Raw genomic sequence first — 17,628 nt, 5'->3', positions numbered from 1 at the left:
AATAATATAAATCTATTGATGTGATGTCTGTTTGTGTTAAAAAAAATAGATTTTCTGATTCCTATCGATCGTCATTTGAAAGATCTGATATCGAATCATAAAATCCTCATATCGATCTTTTAATCTATGCAAATTTTCTTATAATGACCGACAACTGAACTGAGGAGTTGCACTGTTAAACTTCTGTAGTGGGTCGTGTTAAATACATGTGCATTGATGCAACAGCTTTAGGGTCAATCTTTAATATTTTTTATAATGCACCAGGTTAGACAGTTCCATCTTTGTTCAATCTGCAGCTTTAGTTCTGTGGAACTCTCTTTCATAACTGGTGTTAAAACTGAAATATCTCTGAATAAATCAATATCCAACTGATTCAGTAAATCAGTTTTGATACAAAGCCCTAATACTAATAACTGTCACATCTTTCCCATGTCTTTTATCAGTAGAAGAGTTGTTTTAATGTGTTTTGTTGTGTTTTTGTCTCTTTGTCACAGTCAAAGCTCCAGGAAACTGTTTCTACACCAACTCATCGATCAGTGGAGGAAATCACTGACATGTCAGTTTATAAACAATCAATACTCTGAATTCAGCTGAGTTCAGCTGAGTAGTATCTATAAACTGCTAACACGCTGATTAGGGTTGGGTTTAAAAAATAGATTTTTACGATTCCTATCGATCTTCATTTGAAGGATTAGATCTATCTTTTAATCTATGAACTGTCCTGTTTCCTCTGTTAGAGCTGCTGAACTGAAGAGTTGCACTGTTTAACTGGTCTTATTTAATACATGTGCATTGATGCAACTGCTTTTGGGTCAATGTTTGATGTAAATATTAATATTTTTTATAATGCACCATGTTAGAGAGTTCCATCTTTGAACAATCTGCAGCTTTAGTTCTGTGGTAACTGGTATTACAACTGAAATTTCTCTCTGAATAAATCAATATCTAATTGAATGGGGATCGGTTTGATTCAGTAAATCAGTATTGATAGTTGATACCCAGCTCTAATATAACAACTGTCATATCTTTTCCATGTCTTTTCTCAGCAGAAGAGTTGTTTTAATGTGTTTTGTTGTGTTTTTGTCTCTTTGTCACAGGAAACTGTTTCTAAACCAACTCATCGATCAGTAGAGAAAATCACTGACATGTCAGTTTATAAACAATCAATACTCTGAATTCAGCTGATTTCCCTGAGTGGTATCGATAAACTGCTAACACACGCTGATTAGGGTTGCGTTTAAAAAATAGACTTTTACGATTCATATCGATCTTCATTTGAAGGATTAGATCGATCTTTTAATCTATGAAATGTTCTGTTTCCTCTGTTAGAGCTGCTGAACTGAAGAGTTGCACTGTTTAACTGGTCATATTAAATACATGTGCAGAGATGCAACTGCTTTTGGGTCAATATTTGATGTAAACATTCATATTTTTTATAATGCACCATGTTAGAGAGTTAAATCTTTGTCCAATCTGCAGCTTTAGTGTGCTAACACACGATGATTAGAGTTTTTACAATTCATATCGATCTTCATTTGAAGGATTAGATCGATCTTTTAATCTTTGTCCTGTTTCCTCTGTTAGAGCAGCTGAACTGAAGAGTTGTACTGTTTAACTGGTCAAATTGAATAAATGTGCATTGATGCAACTGCTTTTGGGTCAATATTTAATGTAAACATTAATATTTTGTATTAATGCACCAGGTTAGACAGTTCCATCTGTGTACAATCTGCAGCTTTAGTTCTGTGGAAATTGGTATTTCTCTGAATGAATCAATATCTAATTGAATGGGGATCGACTTGATTCAGATACCCAGCTCTAATATAACAACTGTCACATCTTTTTCATGTCTTTCCTCAGTAGAAGAGTTGTTTTAATGTGTTTCGTTGTGTTTTTGTCTCTTTGTCACAGTTAAATCTCCAGGAAACTGTTTCTAAACCAACTTATCGATCAGTGGAGGATTTCACTGACATATCAGTTTATAAACAATCAATACTCCTCTCCTACAGGAAGCTAAGAGGAGCTGGTGAAGCTGTGAACATCTGTCCAGCATCTGGAGCTGCTCTCATCAACACTAACACAGTTAAACACAGTCTCACTCTGTAACGTTAACGGTTATTAACATGCTAGCAGCTAGCGGCTAGCGGCTAGCCTGCAGCAGCAGCATTGTCCTTTAACGGTGAATGAGCCTGATGCTAACGCTGGAGCTAACGCTGGAGCTAACTCAGCTAGCTGCCCTTAGCACCTCACTGGAGCTGGTACTAGACCGAACCGGACCTAGACACCGGACCAGGACCTCCACCCCCGGTCCACCGGAACCACATTACATAAATAAATTAAATTAAAACACTTTTATCTAAAAAATAACAAAACAAAACCAAAAAAAAGCAGCTACAGACTGTCTGTCCCGGCTAGCCGACACGCTAGCATGCTAGGCTAGCTGTCAAACAGAGAGCGTTAGCAGCAGAAACTCTCCGAACAGAGCCCCTCTACCCCCCTAACCCCCCTCTAACACCACCACCAGACCCCCCCTCCCCCCACCGGACCGGCCGGGACCAGGTTCGAACCCCCACCCCAGCACTGAGAGTCTGTAACTGACCGTAAATGGGTCTGAGTCTGCGGTCGTTGGGGTCCTGCACATGGCCTCGAGCCGCCATGGTGGAGATACTGCTGCTGCTGAAGGACTGCGCATGCGCAGAGAGGAGAGGAGGAGAGGAGAGGAGGAGGAGGAGGAGGAGGAGGAGGAGGAGGAGGGGGGGGGGGGAGGGGGGGGGGGGGCGATTAAAGGAGTTGATGCTGAGCGCTGCAGGAAGTAGTAATCAGAGTACTGAAGTAGTGAAGTAGGCTACTCTGTCAGGGAGCAGAGTTGGTGCTGAGCGCTGCAGAAAGTAGCTACTGAAGTAATGGAGTACTGAAGTAGCCTAGGCTACTGGAGTCAGTAGTTTTAAATTCTTGCCGGTACTATTACCAAAAGTTATTTGTCTGATTTGAATTGGGACATTTTGCAACGTTAAACGTGTGGTAGACGTTTTGAAGGCTGGGTCAGGGGTAGACAAAACATGTGCTTCTAAATTCACTAGGCCACTTTATTTAATAAATAAATAGCCTAACTGTTTCACATCAAACTTGTATAAGCTCCACTGTGGTTTAAGTTAAAATGGTAAATATGCCTCAACACAAACAGAAAGTCATGTTGTCATTACTTTTATCCTCCAGTGGTTCAATGATACAACTGTTGTTCTCAGCTGAGACCCGAGAATCTCTGTAGAACCATCAACACCTCGCTGCTCTTTGTGTCAGTCGCTGTAGCCACTAGAACCGGGTCAGAACCGGGTCAGACGTTGTGGAGACTCGTGGATGGAGTGAGGATGACGGCTACAGTTTTCTCTTCTTCTTCTTCTTCATTTATTTTCTTTTTTCTATTTTGATCTACCAGTGCAAACATGTGATTGGATCTCAGACAGGTGAGCTTTATTTTGAAAGGTCGTCCTTCCTGTGTTTGATCCAGAATCAAAACCACTTGATAAACTCATTTTAATCAAAACATTTTAATAAAAAGTTTCACCAGCAGCAACAGTGTGAATGTTACAGACAAATACATGTATCAGCTCAAAATTAAACATGGATTAAATCAAACATCATCGTCTCAAGCCATGTGATTATTATTAGCTGGTTGTTGGGGAAACCGTGCAGACTTATCAATCTGTGTTTATCTAAGTGAATAATGAGATTAATGCAGTTTATAGAAGAAGCACCTGGTTTTGGTTGTTAATAATATAAAATAAAACAGTTCAGTCTGACTCTCTTCACACCTGAAACTTTAACTCAAAACGTTCATGTTATTATTTATTCAGGGTGTTTTCACTGAGTCAGACTTCATGGATCTGATGACGATGATGATGATGATGACGATGCAGCTCTTCAATTCCACGCTGAAAAACCATGCATTTTAAGACAGTATTGATATATTTTATTGTATTTATTTGTATTTTATTGCATGCTTTGTTAAATGTTTTTTTCTGGTGGTGCTGATCTGGTGTAAACGCTGGAAATTAGCTCTATTGAAATGACTTCTTGGGGCGTATTTTATGTGTGTTTTATGTGATGTGCATACTGTAGGTTTTCATAATGAAATGTTTTCTAGATTTTTATGCCATTTACACACAGCTCTGTCATATACTTCATACATCAGCATCCAATGTGGCGTAAATAAACTTGTACATACACATTAAAGGGACAACGAGGAGTTTTGTTAAAGCGAAGTGTTTTCTCACTACATTTATGAGCCTCCGCGCACTGTGAAATTCTTTGACCGGTGCAAGACAGACTCATGTTTTCATTCATCAAGAATTAAAGTCAGAGGTTGGAAGACGATCACATACCGTCGTAGTTCCCACCATAAACGGAGATTCGGCGGCGTTATTCTCATGACTCGCCACGAAACCGAAAGTAAAGAAACGCTGGTCGGCTCGCCCAGCATTTCCACCACCACTAATAATAACAAAATAACCATAGAGACAAAACCATAGATTTATCTAAAATGGACCATTAACAAGTGGTAACGTAGATTCATCCACATTAATATCAGACTTTTTTATAACCAAATAGAAACTCCTCGTTGTCCCTTTAACAAAGAAAAGAAAAAAGTGGCTAATTATTATATAACTATAATAGTCATTATTATGTTTTTCTAATATTGTTAATTCCAAAGATACTCTGTAATAGCCTACTGCTAATATCCTTAATGCATAATATATTGATTATTATTTTTCTCTGACATTAGATGTCCATCCATCCATCCATCCATCCATTGTCCACCGGGGAAAATGAATTTCCTCTATGGGACAATAAAGGAATTCTGTCTAGATGAGAAACTTTGTCGATGTTCTCTGTACATTTGTTTGTACAAATCATTTTCAATAAAGACTATTGAAAAAAAAAAAAAAACAGAAACAAAACTCTGATTTGATCATAAATGAACCGTTAGTGATTCCCGGCGGCCTGTGTTACCGTGTGTACTGACTAGATGGCGCCATCTTGGGTCGGGGTTTCTGGCCATAGACATATATAAGTGTATGTTTATTTAATACAATAAAAAAAAATGTTGTTGTTGTATCATAAATATATGTCTGACATTTATAATAAACCAAACGGCTTGAAAATCGGTTGAATATTCAGTGCGTTATGGCGATTTTAATGGTTGATAGACCTCTGCCTCTGCAGGAAGTAGACGCGGCTTCCCCCTCACCAAGATGGCGGCCGCGTCGACCACTCAGGCCGACAGGGGGCAACACCGGACCGGAAGTGAACCAAAACAAACCGGCAGAGACTCTTGACTGCGCGGGTAGTTTGACCAAAGGTTTGACTGTCTGCTGCTGCTAACCGCTACTGGACATCTAGCCGCTGGACTGTGGAGACGCTAAAGGTGAGTTATTATGGGTTATATTAACGTTTATACCCCCCGTTACCGTAGAACAACGTTACAACTCGACGTTACCGACGGTTTAACGTTACTTGTTACTGTTACAAACTAGTTTATTGAAGGCGGGAGATGTTTTCCGTCGTGTTGTTGTGAAGCTGTGACAGCTGCGTCTGTCGGTGAATCCACGGAGAATAAAACACCACTCAGGTCTTTGTTATTAGACTTTAACGCTGATTATACAACAGTTAGTTCCGACTAGAGCACTGGAAACAGACATTTTATCACTCCGCTGTTCAGCTGGACAGGAGCTAAGTCAGAGCTACGCTCCCCATACAGGAGCTGCCCCATCTCTCTGCTGCTACTACAGTTAGAAACACAACATTAAACCATCTCTCTGCTGCTACTACAGTTAGAAACCCGAACATTAAACCATCTCTCTGCTGCTACTACAGTTAGAAACCTGAACATTAAACCATCTCTCTGCTGCTACTACAGTTATAAACCTGAACATTAAACCATCTCTCTGCTGCTACTACAGTTATAAACCTGAACATTAAACCATCTCTCTGCTGCTGCTACAGTTAGAAACCTGAACATTAAACCATCTCTCTGCTGCTGCTACAGTTAGAAACCTGAACATTAAACCATCTCTCTGCTGCTGCTACAGTTAGAAACCTGAACATTAAACCATCTCTCTGCTGCTACTACAGTTAGAAACCTGAACATTAAACCATCTCTCTGCTGCTACTACAGTTAGAAACCTGAACATTAAACCATCTCTCTGCTGCTACTACAGTTAGAAACCTGAACATTAAACCATCTCTCTGCTGCTACTACAGTTAGAAACCTGAACATTAAACCATCTCTCTGCTGCTACTACAGTTAGAAACACAACATTAAACCATCTCTCTGCTGCTACTACAGTTAGAAACCTGAACATTAAACCATCTCTCTGCTGCTACTACAGTTAGAAACCTGAATTAAACCATCTCTCTGCTGCTGCTACTACAGTTATAAACCTGAACATTAAACCATCTCTCTGCTGCTACTACAGTTAGAAACCTGAACATTAAACCATCTCTCTGCTGCTACTACAGTTAGAAACCTGAATTAAACCATCTCTCTGCTGCTGCTACAGTTAGAAACCTGAACATTAAACCATCTCTCTGCTGCTACTACAGTTAGAAACCTGAATTAAACCATCTCTCTGCTGCTGCTACTACAGTTATAAACCTGAACATTAAACCATCTCTCTGCTGCTACTACAGTTAGAAACCTGAACATTAAACCATCTCTCTGCTGCTACTACAGTTAGAAACCTGAATTAAACCATCTCTCTGCTGCTGCTACTACAGTTATAAACCTGAACATTAAACCATCTCTCTGCTGCTACTACAGTTAGAAACCTGAACATTAAACCATCTCTCTGCTGCTACTACAGTTAGAAACCTGAACATTAAACCATCTCTCTGCTGCTACTACAGTTATAAACCTGAACATTAAACCATCTCTCTGCTGCTACTACAGTTAGAAACCTGAACATTAAACCATCTCTCTGCTGCTACTACAGTTAGAAACCTGAACATTAAACCATCTCTCTGCTGCTACTACAGTTAGAAACCTGAACATTAAACCATCTCTCTGCTGCTACTACAGTTAGAAACCTGAACATTAAACCATCTCTCTGCTGCTGCTACAGTTAGAAACCTGAACATTAAACCATCTCTCTGCTGCTACAGTTAGAAACCTGAACATTAAACCATCTCTCTGCTGCTACTACAGTTATAAACCTGAACATTAAACCATCTCTCTGCTGCTGCTACAGTTAGAAACCTGAACATTAAACCATCTCTCTGCTGCTACTACAGTTAGAAACCTGAACATTAAACCATCTCTCTGCTGCTACTACAGTTAGAAACCTGAACATTAAACCATCTCTCTGCTGCTACAGTTAGAAACCTGAACATTAAACCATCTCTCTGCTGCTACTACAGTTATAAACCTGAACATTAAACCATCTCTCTGCTGCTACTACAGTTAGAAACCTGAACATTAAACCATCTCTCTGCTGCTGCTACAGTTAGAAACCTGAACATTAAACCATCTCTCTGCTGCTGCTACAGTTAGAAACCTGAACATTAAACCATCTCTCTGCTGCTACTACAGTTAGAAACCTGAACATTAAACCATCTCTCTGCTGCTGCTACAGTTAGAAACCTGAACATTAAACCATCTCTCTGCTGCTACTACAGTTAGAAACCTGAACATTAAACCATCTCTCTGCTGCTGCTACAGTTAGAAACCTGAACATTAAACCATCTCTCTGCTGCTGCTACAGTTATAAACCTGAACATTAAACCATCTCTCTGCTGCTACAGTTATAAACCTGAACATTAAACCATCTCTCTGCTGCTACTACAGTTAGAAACCTGAACATTAAACCATCTCTCTGCTGCTGCTACAGTTATAAACCTGAACATTAAACCATCTCTCTGCTGCTGCTACAGTTATAAACCTGAACATTAAACCATCTCTCTGCTGCTACTACAGTTATAAACCTGAACATTAAACCATCTCTCTGCTGCTACTACAGTTATAAACCTGCTGAACATTAAACCATCTCTCTGCTGCTACTACAGTTAGAAACCTGAACATTAAACCATCTCTCTGCTGCTGCAGTTATAAACCTGAACATTAAACCATCTCTCTGCTGCTGCTGCTGCTGCTGCTGCTGCTGCTGCTGCTGCTGCTGCAGTTAGAAACGGACCTGAACATTAAAACCTGGACCTGACCTGGTCCGTCTAATTGGTGATAAATCTCTACTAAACCCGGCTGGAAAAAAATCGCCGCGGGGGCAACTACGTTTTAACGGTGATGTGTTTTGATATTAGCGTTAGCTGTTGTTAGCCACGTAGCTCAGCTACTTAGCTTCAACTGTGTTTATATTGATTACATAGCAGATAAACAGATGTAATACGGTATCGATAACGTCTCTGTATGTCTTCACGCTGGTCCTGTTGCTCCGGTGCTGATCAGACACGGGCTCAGAACCAGAACCAGCACTGGAAGCAGCTCGGTGGAGAAGCTTGTAGCTAGTAGCAAGCTAGTTTAATGTTTATGTGTTGCCTGGCAACAGCCTTGTCTCCCTTCCAGTTGCAGAACTATTTCTGTTGGCGGAGCCAAATAAATGATTAAATAAACAAACAAATCATAATCTCTTGTAGTTTATTACTGTTCTAAAATGCGCTCGTAGCACTGTTGTATAAAAGCAATATCACACTGGAGGTCGTGCTGTTGTACTGTATATCAGCACGGTGGGCTGCTAGGCTACCCCGTATGTTGTTGTTGTTTGTTGTTGTAGTATTGTTGTATTTTTAACTGGACCCAGAGTCTGTACTAATAAATTATCTATCTATCTATCTATCTATCTATCTATCTATCTATCTATCTATCTATCTATCTATCTATCTATCTATCTATCTATCTATCTATCTATCTATCTATCTATCTATCTATCTATCTATCTATCTATCTATCTATCTGACCGAATCACAGCCGTGCTGATACAGTTCAACAGCACTCCCTCTACTGCTTAATCACTGACTAGTACAGACTAGTAGAAACTACTACACTACTACACATTCTCTCTTCTCTCCCTCCCTCCTTCTCTCTTCTCCCCCTCCACCTTTCTCTCTTCTCTCCCTCTCTCCATCTTTCTCTCTTCCTCTCTTCCTCTCTCCCTCCATCTGTCTCTCTCTCTCCTTCTCTCTCAATTTAAAAAAATATTCAAAGTCAATTCAACAAGCTTTATTGACAGGACTGTGTTGTACATTATTACCAAAGCATTAGGGCAACAGAACCAGAATACATAGATTATTAATTAATAATAATAGTAACAACAGAACGATAACCCTAACCTCTGTCTTTCTCTCTCTCCGTCTTCTCTCCGTCCATCAGCGCGTACATCGCCAACAGAGTCACAGACAAACTGACTCCCATCCACGACAAGATCTTCTGCTGCAGGTCAGTGCTTCATCATCCTCATCCTCAGTAGCTGGTTCCCATGGAGACAGATTGATTGATTGATTGATTGATTGATTGATTCAGATCCTCATTATCTATGGCAATGCCAAAGCTCTTCTTCCTGGGGTCCATACAACATATTTACAGTGTATCAATGCAATTTACGTCCCATACTTTACAATCCATGTTCAAATACAACATAAAACACCAGGAAATACCAACAGATACACAACAATACAAGACAATACAAGACAGCTCCCATAGGTCAGCAGTGGTACGTAGTATTGACATATCATGACATGTCTACATTATATATGTTTGATTTTTTTGATTGATTTATTCGTCCATTCCACAAAACATTAACATACACAAACAAGTCAAAATTTCATAATCAATATGGGCGAAAGCGCAAGGCAGAAGCAAAGCTTATTAATGCCTACCCTATTTACAGGAAGAAAAATTGTAATAACAAAACAAAACAAAATTTGTAGGAAAATTACACTCGAAGAGAGTAAGTAAGGTGAACAGTATCAAAACGAAACAAACAGAACCTCCATTTGGTTATAATAATTTTCTTACTTTATGTTAGTGTTAAATATTTATTCAATACATTGATTTTAAACATCCTTTTAAATTGGGTAATAGTTGTACATGATTTTAGTCCATTGTCAAGGCTATTCCATAATTTTACTCCAATGACAGAAATGCATTTGGCTTTAGAGTTTGTCCTTGCTTTTGGTTTGTTTAAAATGCAGGTCCCCCTGAGGTCATACTGAGACTCTCTAGTTGAGAACAGCTTTTGTATGCAGGGTGGAAGTAGGTTGTTTATTGCTTTATAAGTTATTATGGCATATTGGTCACACAATAAGTTTCAATAGCCCATTGATCAGGGTATCCGCGGGGTCTTGAAAAGTATTAAAAAGTCTTTTCACGACGTTATAAAGTCTTAAATTTTGAAGGAATCCGAGTAGGGAAACGGCGCTCGGTACTGGAGCACTCGGATATCGGCTGCAGCTCTACTAGAAACAAAATCAAATGAGCTGAGGCACATGTCATGACTGTCGTGACTGTAGTTTTTGTTTTTGGGGAGTTGAGCAATATTTCTTTTTTGATAAACTTTTCCTTTGATTTATTATCCCAGCCTGTTTTGAATTCTGTTGTAAGTGGTCTACAGTCTTAGGGGCCGTGTCCACCAGGCGCGTTTTCAGCGCTCTGGGCGTCTACTTTCCATTCAAACCCTATTGAGTTGGGTGCTCACAGCCACGAGCCCGGAAACTGCTTTTCCACTAGCCCTAGTACCTGGTACCAGGCACTGAAATAGTACCAGGTACCATTTTTAGTACTGAGCCGTGCCACGCCATGCGGAGCCTAGCAGTGCCGGGCCGTGCCACGCCATGCGGAGCCTCGCAGTGCCGGGCCGTGCCACGCCATGCAGAGCCGAGCAGTGCCGGGCCGTGCCACGCCATGCGGAGCCTCGCAGTGCCGGGCCGTGCCGTGCCATGCGGAGCCTAGCAGTGCCGAGCCGTGCCGTGCCATGCGGAGCCTAGCAGTGCCGGGCCGTGCCGTGCCATGCGGAGCCTCGCAGTGCCGGGCCGTGCCGTGCCATGCGGAGCCTCGCAGTGCCGAGCCGTGCCGTGCCATGCAGAGCCTAGCAGTGACGCGCCGTGCCACGCCATGCGGAGCAGTGACGAGCCACGCCGCGCCAATTAGTGCCGAGCAGTGCCGATCAGTGCCGAGCCGTGCCGCGTCATGCAGAGCCGAGCTGTGCCGAGCCGTGCCGCGCCATGCAGAGCCGAGCTGTGCCGAGCCGTACCGCGCCATGCAGAGCCGAGCTGTGCCGAGCCACGCCATGTGGAGCCGTGCCGCGCCATGCAGAGCCGAGCAGTGCCGAGCCACGCCGCGCCATGCAGAGCCTTTGTGCCATGTAGTGCCGAGCAGTGCCGAGCCATGCAGAGCCGAGCCATGCAGTGCCGAGCAGTGCCGAGCCACGCCGCGCCATGCAGAGCCTTTGTGCCATGTAGTGCCGAGCAGTGCCGAGCCATGCAGAGCCGCGCCATGCAGTGCCATGTAGTGCCGAGCTGAGTTGTGCCATGTAGAGCCAAGCAGTGCCGTTAAAGTGTAGTGGAAAAGCGCCACTAGTGTCGTCACTCTGAGAGTTTCTCCTCAGAGTGACGACACTAGTGGCGCTGTGAAGATAAAAGTTAGTGACAGATGATCTGAGGAGACACACCGCCCAGCTGGTCAGAGTTCCAGAGGAGGAAACCACAGAGCGACAGCTCCTCATCAGACTCCACCTCCCTCACACAGACTCAGAACGAGGACACACTGCCTTCTCCTTCTACGCCCCACACCGATGGAATAACTTACAAAACTCACTGAAAATCGATAGACTGATCTCACTTGAGGCTTCAAAAACCGACTTCTCACCACAGCATTGGGGGCTCAGACTCAGACGTGCACTCGCTTCAGTTAGTGATTTTACTGCTCTTGTTTTCATAACTGTATTTCATTGTGTTGTTTTGATGTTTGATCTTCTGTGATCTCTGTGTGCTACAGACTCGCTCTCAATGGATCGACCCTGTTAAAATAAAGGTTAAATAAGAGAAACATCCTCCAGACTCTGGATGACAGAGGTTTAACTAGACCAGTGGTTCTCAACCTTTTGTACATCAAGGACCCTAAATTGACACAAATTAGACCACGGACCCCCATTGGACCAAATTTAGAAGTAAAGACCAGAAATACACAAATATTTGTTCTGAGATTGAAGAACATTACTTTTTTATACATTTAAATTAGGGCCAATGGCATGAATTTTTGGAAATATTATAGAGAAATCTCTGGAAAAAAGTGGTCCAATTTCTCCAAAAACATTTAAACATTTCTAGGAAGAAGTGGTAAAAATCCTCAAAAAAAGAGTAAAAAAAAAAAAAAAAAAGTAAAAATTTCTCATAAAAAATGTTCAAAATAAAAAAGTAAAAATTTCTAGAAAAGAGCGGTAACATTTCTAAAACAAAAAAGTAAAAAAAAAAACTTCTACAAAAAGTAGTAAAATAAAAAAAATAAAATAAAAACTTCTAGAAAAAAGTGGTAAAGTTTCAAGAAAAAATCGGGGACCCCCTTCAAATCTCTCAAGGACCCCTGGGGGTCCCCGGACCCCACGTTGAGAACCACTGAACTAGACTGTAGGGCTGACCCCCACAAAAATCGAAGCTTCGTTCGTTGCCATGGTAATCGATCATGAAGTCCGTGATCGGTTGTTTTTGTTGACACCGGTTCTCATCGGCAACTGTTACATTAAAATGAGTCGGCTACTTGGCATCCTGGAAACCTGCCTGATTTTGGAGACATGCAGTGTTTGTTTGCCGTTACTTTCATTATTTACGCTATGATTATCAAAATATGGTGATCGGGTCAGCCCTACTAGACTGTGGAGGAGGATGTTCATGGTCGACCTCCACCTGTTAAAGCTGTACAGAAAAGAAAACTGAATTTGAGCCCACTCTGGGTCATAAAATCAATCAATCAATCAATTTGTTTATTTCGGGCATGTCAATTTAAATCATCATCATCACACTTCATCTTAGTTCAAGTAATACAACAATACACATGGCCGAAAGGGAAAGCGGGAGAAGCAAAAGCTGATTTAGTCCCGCCCCCATTACCCACAGAATAAAAAATATTTATCATAATCTTTTCTTTCAGATTTTTTTTTTTTTTTTTGCATTTTGACGTAACATTCTTTTACTTCTGACATCCTGACATAACATGTTCCAGCAGTAGGTAGTAGGTTTATACAGAGCTGCAGTCTAGCTCTAGATACAGATCCTAGATACAGATTACGTGTGTGTTTGCACATGTGTCCATATTAGTCCGTCGTGAGTGAACAACAGTCTCATCTTGTAGCCTGGAATGTCACAAAGTCACAGAATGGTCCAATCGACAGAGAGCAAATGAGTGTAATAACTCATCTTTCAGACGATGTAGGTCAAACTTTGTGCACAATTCTATTTTTGAGTAAATCCGGGATGAAAGTGTGGTATTTTTTTTCCCACATCGGATAATGCAGGAGCACGGATTATACGTCAGCCTGTACACGATTCACCAGCCACTGATATTGGATCTGTCATCCGTCATTCAAACGTCTGAGACACACACACACACACGGAGCTCGGTCTCGCCCCAAGCTTTGAATATCCCGCCCGCTCGATAACGACCAATCAAATTAATTTCCTCACTCAGGTAAACTGGTGTTGCAGCTCGCGACAACTTCCTTCCTTCCTCATGTGGATGTGTATGAATGATGGTGGTGGTTTGGTGCACGTTGGCAGCTGTGGCTACACCTAGTTTACCATCACTGGTGTGAATGTGGTATGAATGAATAATGGTTGCTGCAAAGCACTTTGGGTGTTGGGTGAAAAGCACTATGTATATAAATGTAATCTATTACTACCAGGAGAATGAAGGAGATGCTGTTTGATGGTTAAACATGCAGCAGCTTCTTACATCCTGGTTCTGTAGAGCTGCTTGTTCATTGACAACACACATCGTTATGTATGATGGGATGGGACATAATTAATAACTATCTAATAACCATCAGCAGGTCTGATATTGCAAAAAAAAGAAGCAACATTCGGTATTTGGTGGAATGAGTGAAAAGCAAGGCCGAATATTACATTTTTTTTTTTTTAAATACGGCTGAAATGTCTAGTAGGAATTGATAAATTAAAAAAAAACAAAAAAACTGACCAACAAAGGTTAGGAACCACTATTTTAAAAGACACTTGGGTTTTTTTGGAATGTACTTGTAGATCTTTCAGCACTCACTATGGGCCGATATAAATGAAAAACTTTATTTAAGTTGTTGTGCTTTTTTGATGAGCAACAGCAACTGGAATATTTTTAAAAAGGTCAGAATAGTCAATAAACATTTTACTTTCTTTGAAAATTATGTCCCAGCGGAACGAACTCCATCGTTCTGCCTCGAGGAAATTCTGGCAAAGCATCCGGCGCCTCAGGAGGGGGAAGCAGTGCTCAACAAGTTTTGTCCAATTTTACGTTTAGATATGTAAATGAGGCAATATCTAATTAAACATCCACTAATTTTCATACATTTCCAGAACAGAAATCTGAACAATGGATAAAACTACTTTGTTTTATTTTGTTGAGACATTAAACTTAAACCAAAGATCTATTCAGTGTTCAACAATGAATTTACTAAAGAAGCGTAACAGTTATTTAATCCTCATTTATTTGATATTTTATGTTTTTTTAATTTTATTCATTGTTTCATCTCTGAAATATGACGTCTGTTCTTGTTGTATTATTTGCCCGACTAGTCGTAGCTACTCGGTGAATAACTGTGCAGTGTCATGTACAAAGTGCAGATGTGCAACACTTTAATAATAATTATGTTATCTCTGTATTAATTATTATTATTATATAGTGTATTAAGTGTAATAATGAACCTGGTTGTGGCCTTGTGATTGGTCCACAGTGACGAGCGATGGAGTCGACAGAGAGCAGGTACGCTCACCTGCTGCAGCCAATCAGAGAGCTCACCAAGAACTGGGAGATCGACGTGGCCTCGGAGCTCAACGACTACTTAGAGGAGGTGACACACACACACACACACACACACACACACACACACACACACACACACACACACACACACACACACACACACTGGTTGTATCTGGTTTATCTTGATTTATAGACATTAAAGGACAATTCCGGGCAAATTCAACTCAGCCTGTATTTTCCTTACTTCAACAAGCCGACATGTTTGTAAAACTAGATCTAATTCAAAGTCTGGCGGAGTCGAGACCCAAGTTGACGCTCGGTGTGTTCAGGTGCAGTGGGAAGCTCCCGTTGGTGTCATAAACACAGGAATATCAACTCTGGACTTGCTTCAAGTAAATAAACTTCTGGCTGCATGTTTGAGTCTCCATCTGACGCTGTCTGTGGCTTTGAGGGATGGAAACAGCCTAAGCAGCAGAACTTCAATCCGCTCCCATTCATCGCTGCCGTGGCGACGCGGGGACAGACCATAACTACCAACTGAAAACCTTTAGATTCCTTCTGTTAGACCTAAAATGTTAGGAACAATACAGCCTGAGGTGAATATGCCCGGAATTGTCCTTTAAGTCAGAAGAGTGGAGTGTTTTGGAGATGTAACATCTGCTTTCTCTTTTAAAGCTGTCGACTCAGGGAACGAAACTCTGTACAGACTTCAACGTTTTTGAACGTCTGTGAAGTCAAAAATCAGTCCTGTCAGCTTTAATCTTACACCTAAATTAGTTTTAAAGGGATAGTTCAACATTTTGGCCCAAGTTGTCCCATTGTCATAATCCCTATAGTCATAGCAGTAGGTTCGTTACCTTTAATTGTCGGTGCAAGCTGTTTTTAGAACGGCGGAGCAGAGCCGTGAGCTGCTCAGAGCTACGCTACGGAGGCTCATTATGGGATTTCTTGGTTTCCCTCATCAAACTCATCAAATACACAATCCAACAACTCCACAACGCTCTGGTGGACAAGTTGTGAGCTGCACATTCACCACGCTATGAGATAATAACACAACGTTACCACACAGAGTTGTTTTAGATGGAAATACAGAGACTGTTGATGAAAAACTGTCCCTGAAGGCAACGTGCATCAGTGGTTTTGCATGAATTTCCCTCTACAACAACTGGTTGAGTTGTGTGTCTAGATGTTTCCTCTGTGCAGTGAGCTCCTTGTGTGTCTGTGTCTGTGTGTTTGTGCAGCTGGATGAGATGTGCATCACGTTTGATGGAGACACCAGACTGAACTTTGCAGAAGCAGCGCTGCTGATCCAGGGCTCGGCCTGCATCTACAGCAAGAAGGTACAAACACTGAGCCACAACACATTCATTCATTCATTTTTATATAGTATATCAAGTATAGTACAAATACATTACATCACACAATGGTTGCATCAGTAGGAAGAAAGAAAAAGGTGGTGAAATAATAAAGTTTTTAAAGTGCAAACTGCTAAAAACTACTGTGTGTGTTCGTTCCAGGTGGAGCTGCTGCACAGTCTGGTTTTCCAAACTCTGGAGAACATCAACGAGAAGAACAAGAAGTAGGAGCAGTCTGGTTCTGGTTAATAGGGATGGGCTTTACGATAAATAATCACCGGGAACAAATCTAATCTGTATTTATTGAATATTGGAGCTTGAGCTGCTCCTCGGTTTTATTAGTTTTTTATTTCCAGAGTTTCACACAGAGTCTCTCCGCGTTTCTCCTTCTGCTGCAGTAAAAAGGAAACATTTACAGACCATAGTCTCATAAACTCTTAGATTTATTTTTAATTGAACGACTATTTGAATATTCAAAAACCATTGCCCATAGACCAGAGCGGCATTTTTATGCAAATGAGAATGAGTGATGCATCCTGGGTAATTTAGGGGCAGCGCCCGGCATGAAAAGTTCAGCCTAACTGGCTTGACAAACTAACTAACAAAAAGTTGTCTATTAACAGGCTATTTACAGACAACACTGAGCCAAAACCTCCCGGTGATTCCACCAAATACGTGTAGATGTCTGGGTCAGACATTTCTGGCCACTGTGTGGAGTCATTGATCACTGTGGGAGGCTAAAGGAGCATACCGCTAGATTCATTCATTGTCATTTTTCAAGATAGCGTGAACGGTGGGTTTCAAAGAGGGTGTCAAAATAATTATGAGACATAGTGCTACAAAAGAAACACAAAATAAAACATTCAAATTGATTGTTAGTTAGTCTACGCTCCATCAAAACACAAAAAGCCACTGAGTGCAATGTAAAAATGCCGGGCGCTGCCCCTAAATTACCCAGGATGCATCAGTCATTCTCATTTGCATAAAAAAGCCGCTCTGGTCAATCGCACCGGGCACTGATCCCAACAGCTATGAAACAGCTGCAAAGCCCGGGCACTACTGTTATTGTGTGGGTTTTTTCCTAGTTTTCTTTCTTCATCTTCCGGCCAGATTTCCATTCGCTACTAGCCACAAATTATATATCAAAACGTGCGTCCTGATCGGGATCGGTGTGCTATTACTTTTCAGTAGTAAGTAAGTCGCAAGTAAGTCGCGAAAAACTGCGCAAAATTTTGCATTGAAGTCAATGGGACTGGCGGGAAAAAAAGAGCGAAAAAGACCAATCATTGGAGTTTAACAAAC

The 17,628-nt window shown here is 41.3% G+C and overlaps 2 protein-coding genes across 2 annotated transcripts in view; one reads left to right on the top strand and one right to left on the bottom strand.

The window, feature by feature from the left end:
- naa25 (N-alpha-acetyltransferase 25, NatB auxiliary subunit) overlaps window positions 1-2,663 on the bottom strand; it is a 36,366-nt gene extending 33,703 nt beyond the window's left edge. The window contains exon 1 of the mRNA XM_083983357.1: window positions 2,600-2,663. Coding sequence (XP_083839483.1) covers window positions 2,600-2,657 — 58 coding nt within the window. The 5' untranslated portion in view covers window positions 2,658-2,663. The remainder of the gene's footprint in view (window positions 1-2,599) is intronic.
- Window positions 2,664-5,378: 2,715 nt separating this feature from the next.
- LOC310994370 (condensin-2 complex subunit H2-like) lies at window positions 5,379-16,688 on the top strand. Its single transcript, XM_083983026.1, has 5 exons — window positions 5,379-5,425; window positions 9,380-9,445; window positions 14,943-15,059; window positions 16,213-16,311; window positions 16,489-16,688. Exons 3-5 carry the CDS (start codon window positions 14,952-14,954, stop codon window positions 16,552-16,554), a joined length of 273 nt encoding a protein of 90 aa, XP_083839152.1. The 5' UTR covers window positions 5,379-5,425; window positions 9,380-9,445; window positions 14,943-14,951; the 3' UTR covers window positions 16,555-16,688.
- Window positions 16,689-17,628: the final 940 nt, after the last annotated feature.

The sequence above is a fragment of the Trachurus trachurus genome, assembly GCF_905171665.1.
Source record: "Trachurus trachurus genome assembly, chromosome: 12".
In the NCBI taxonomy this organism is placed as follows: domain Eukaryota; kingdom Metazoa; phylum Chordata; class Actinopteri; order Carangiformes; family Carangidae; genus Trachurus; species Trachurus trachurus.
Note: the sequence above shows the minus strand (reverse complement) of the source record. Positions and strands in the feature narration are given on the sequence as shown.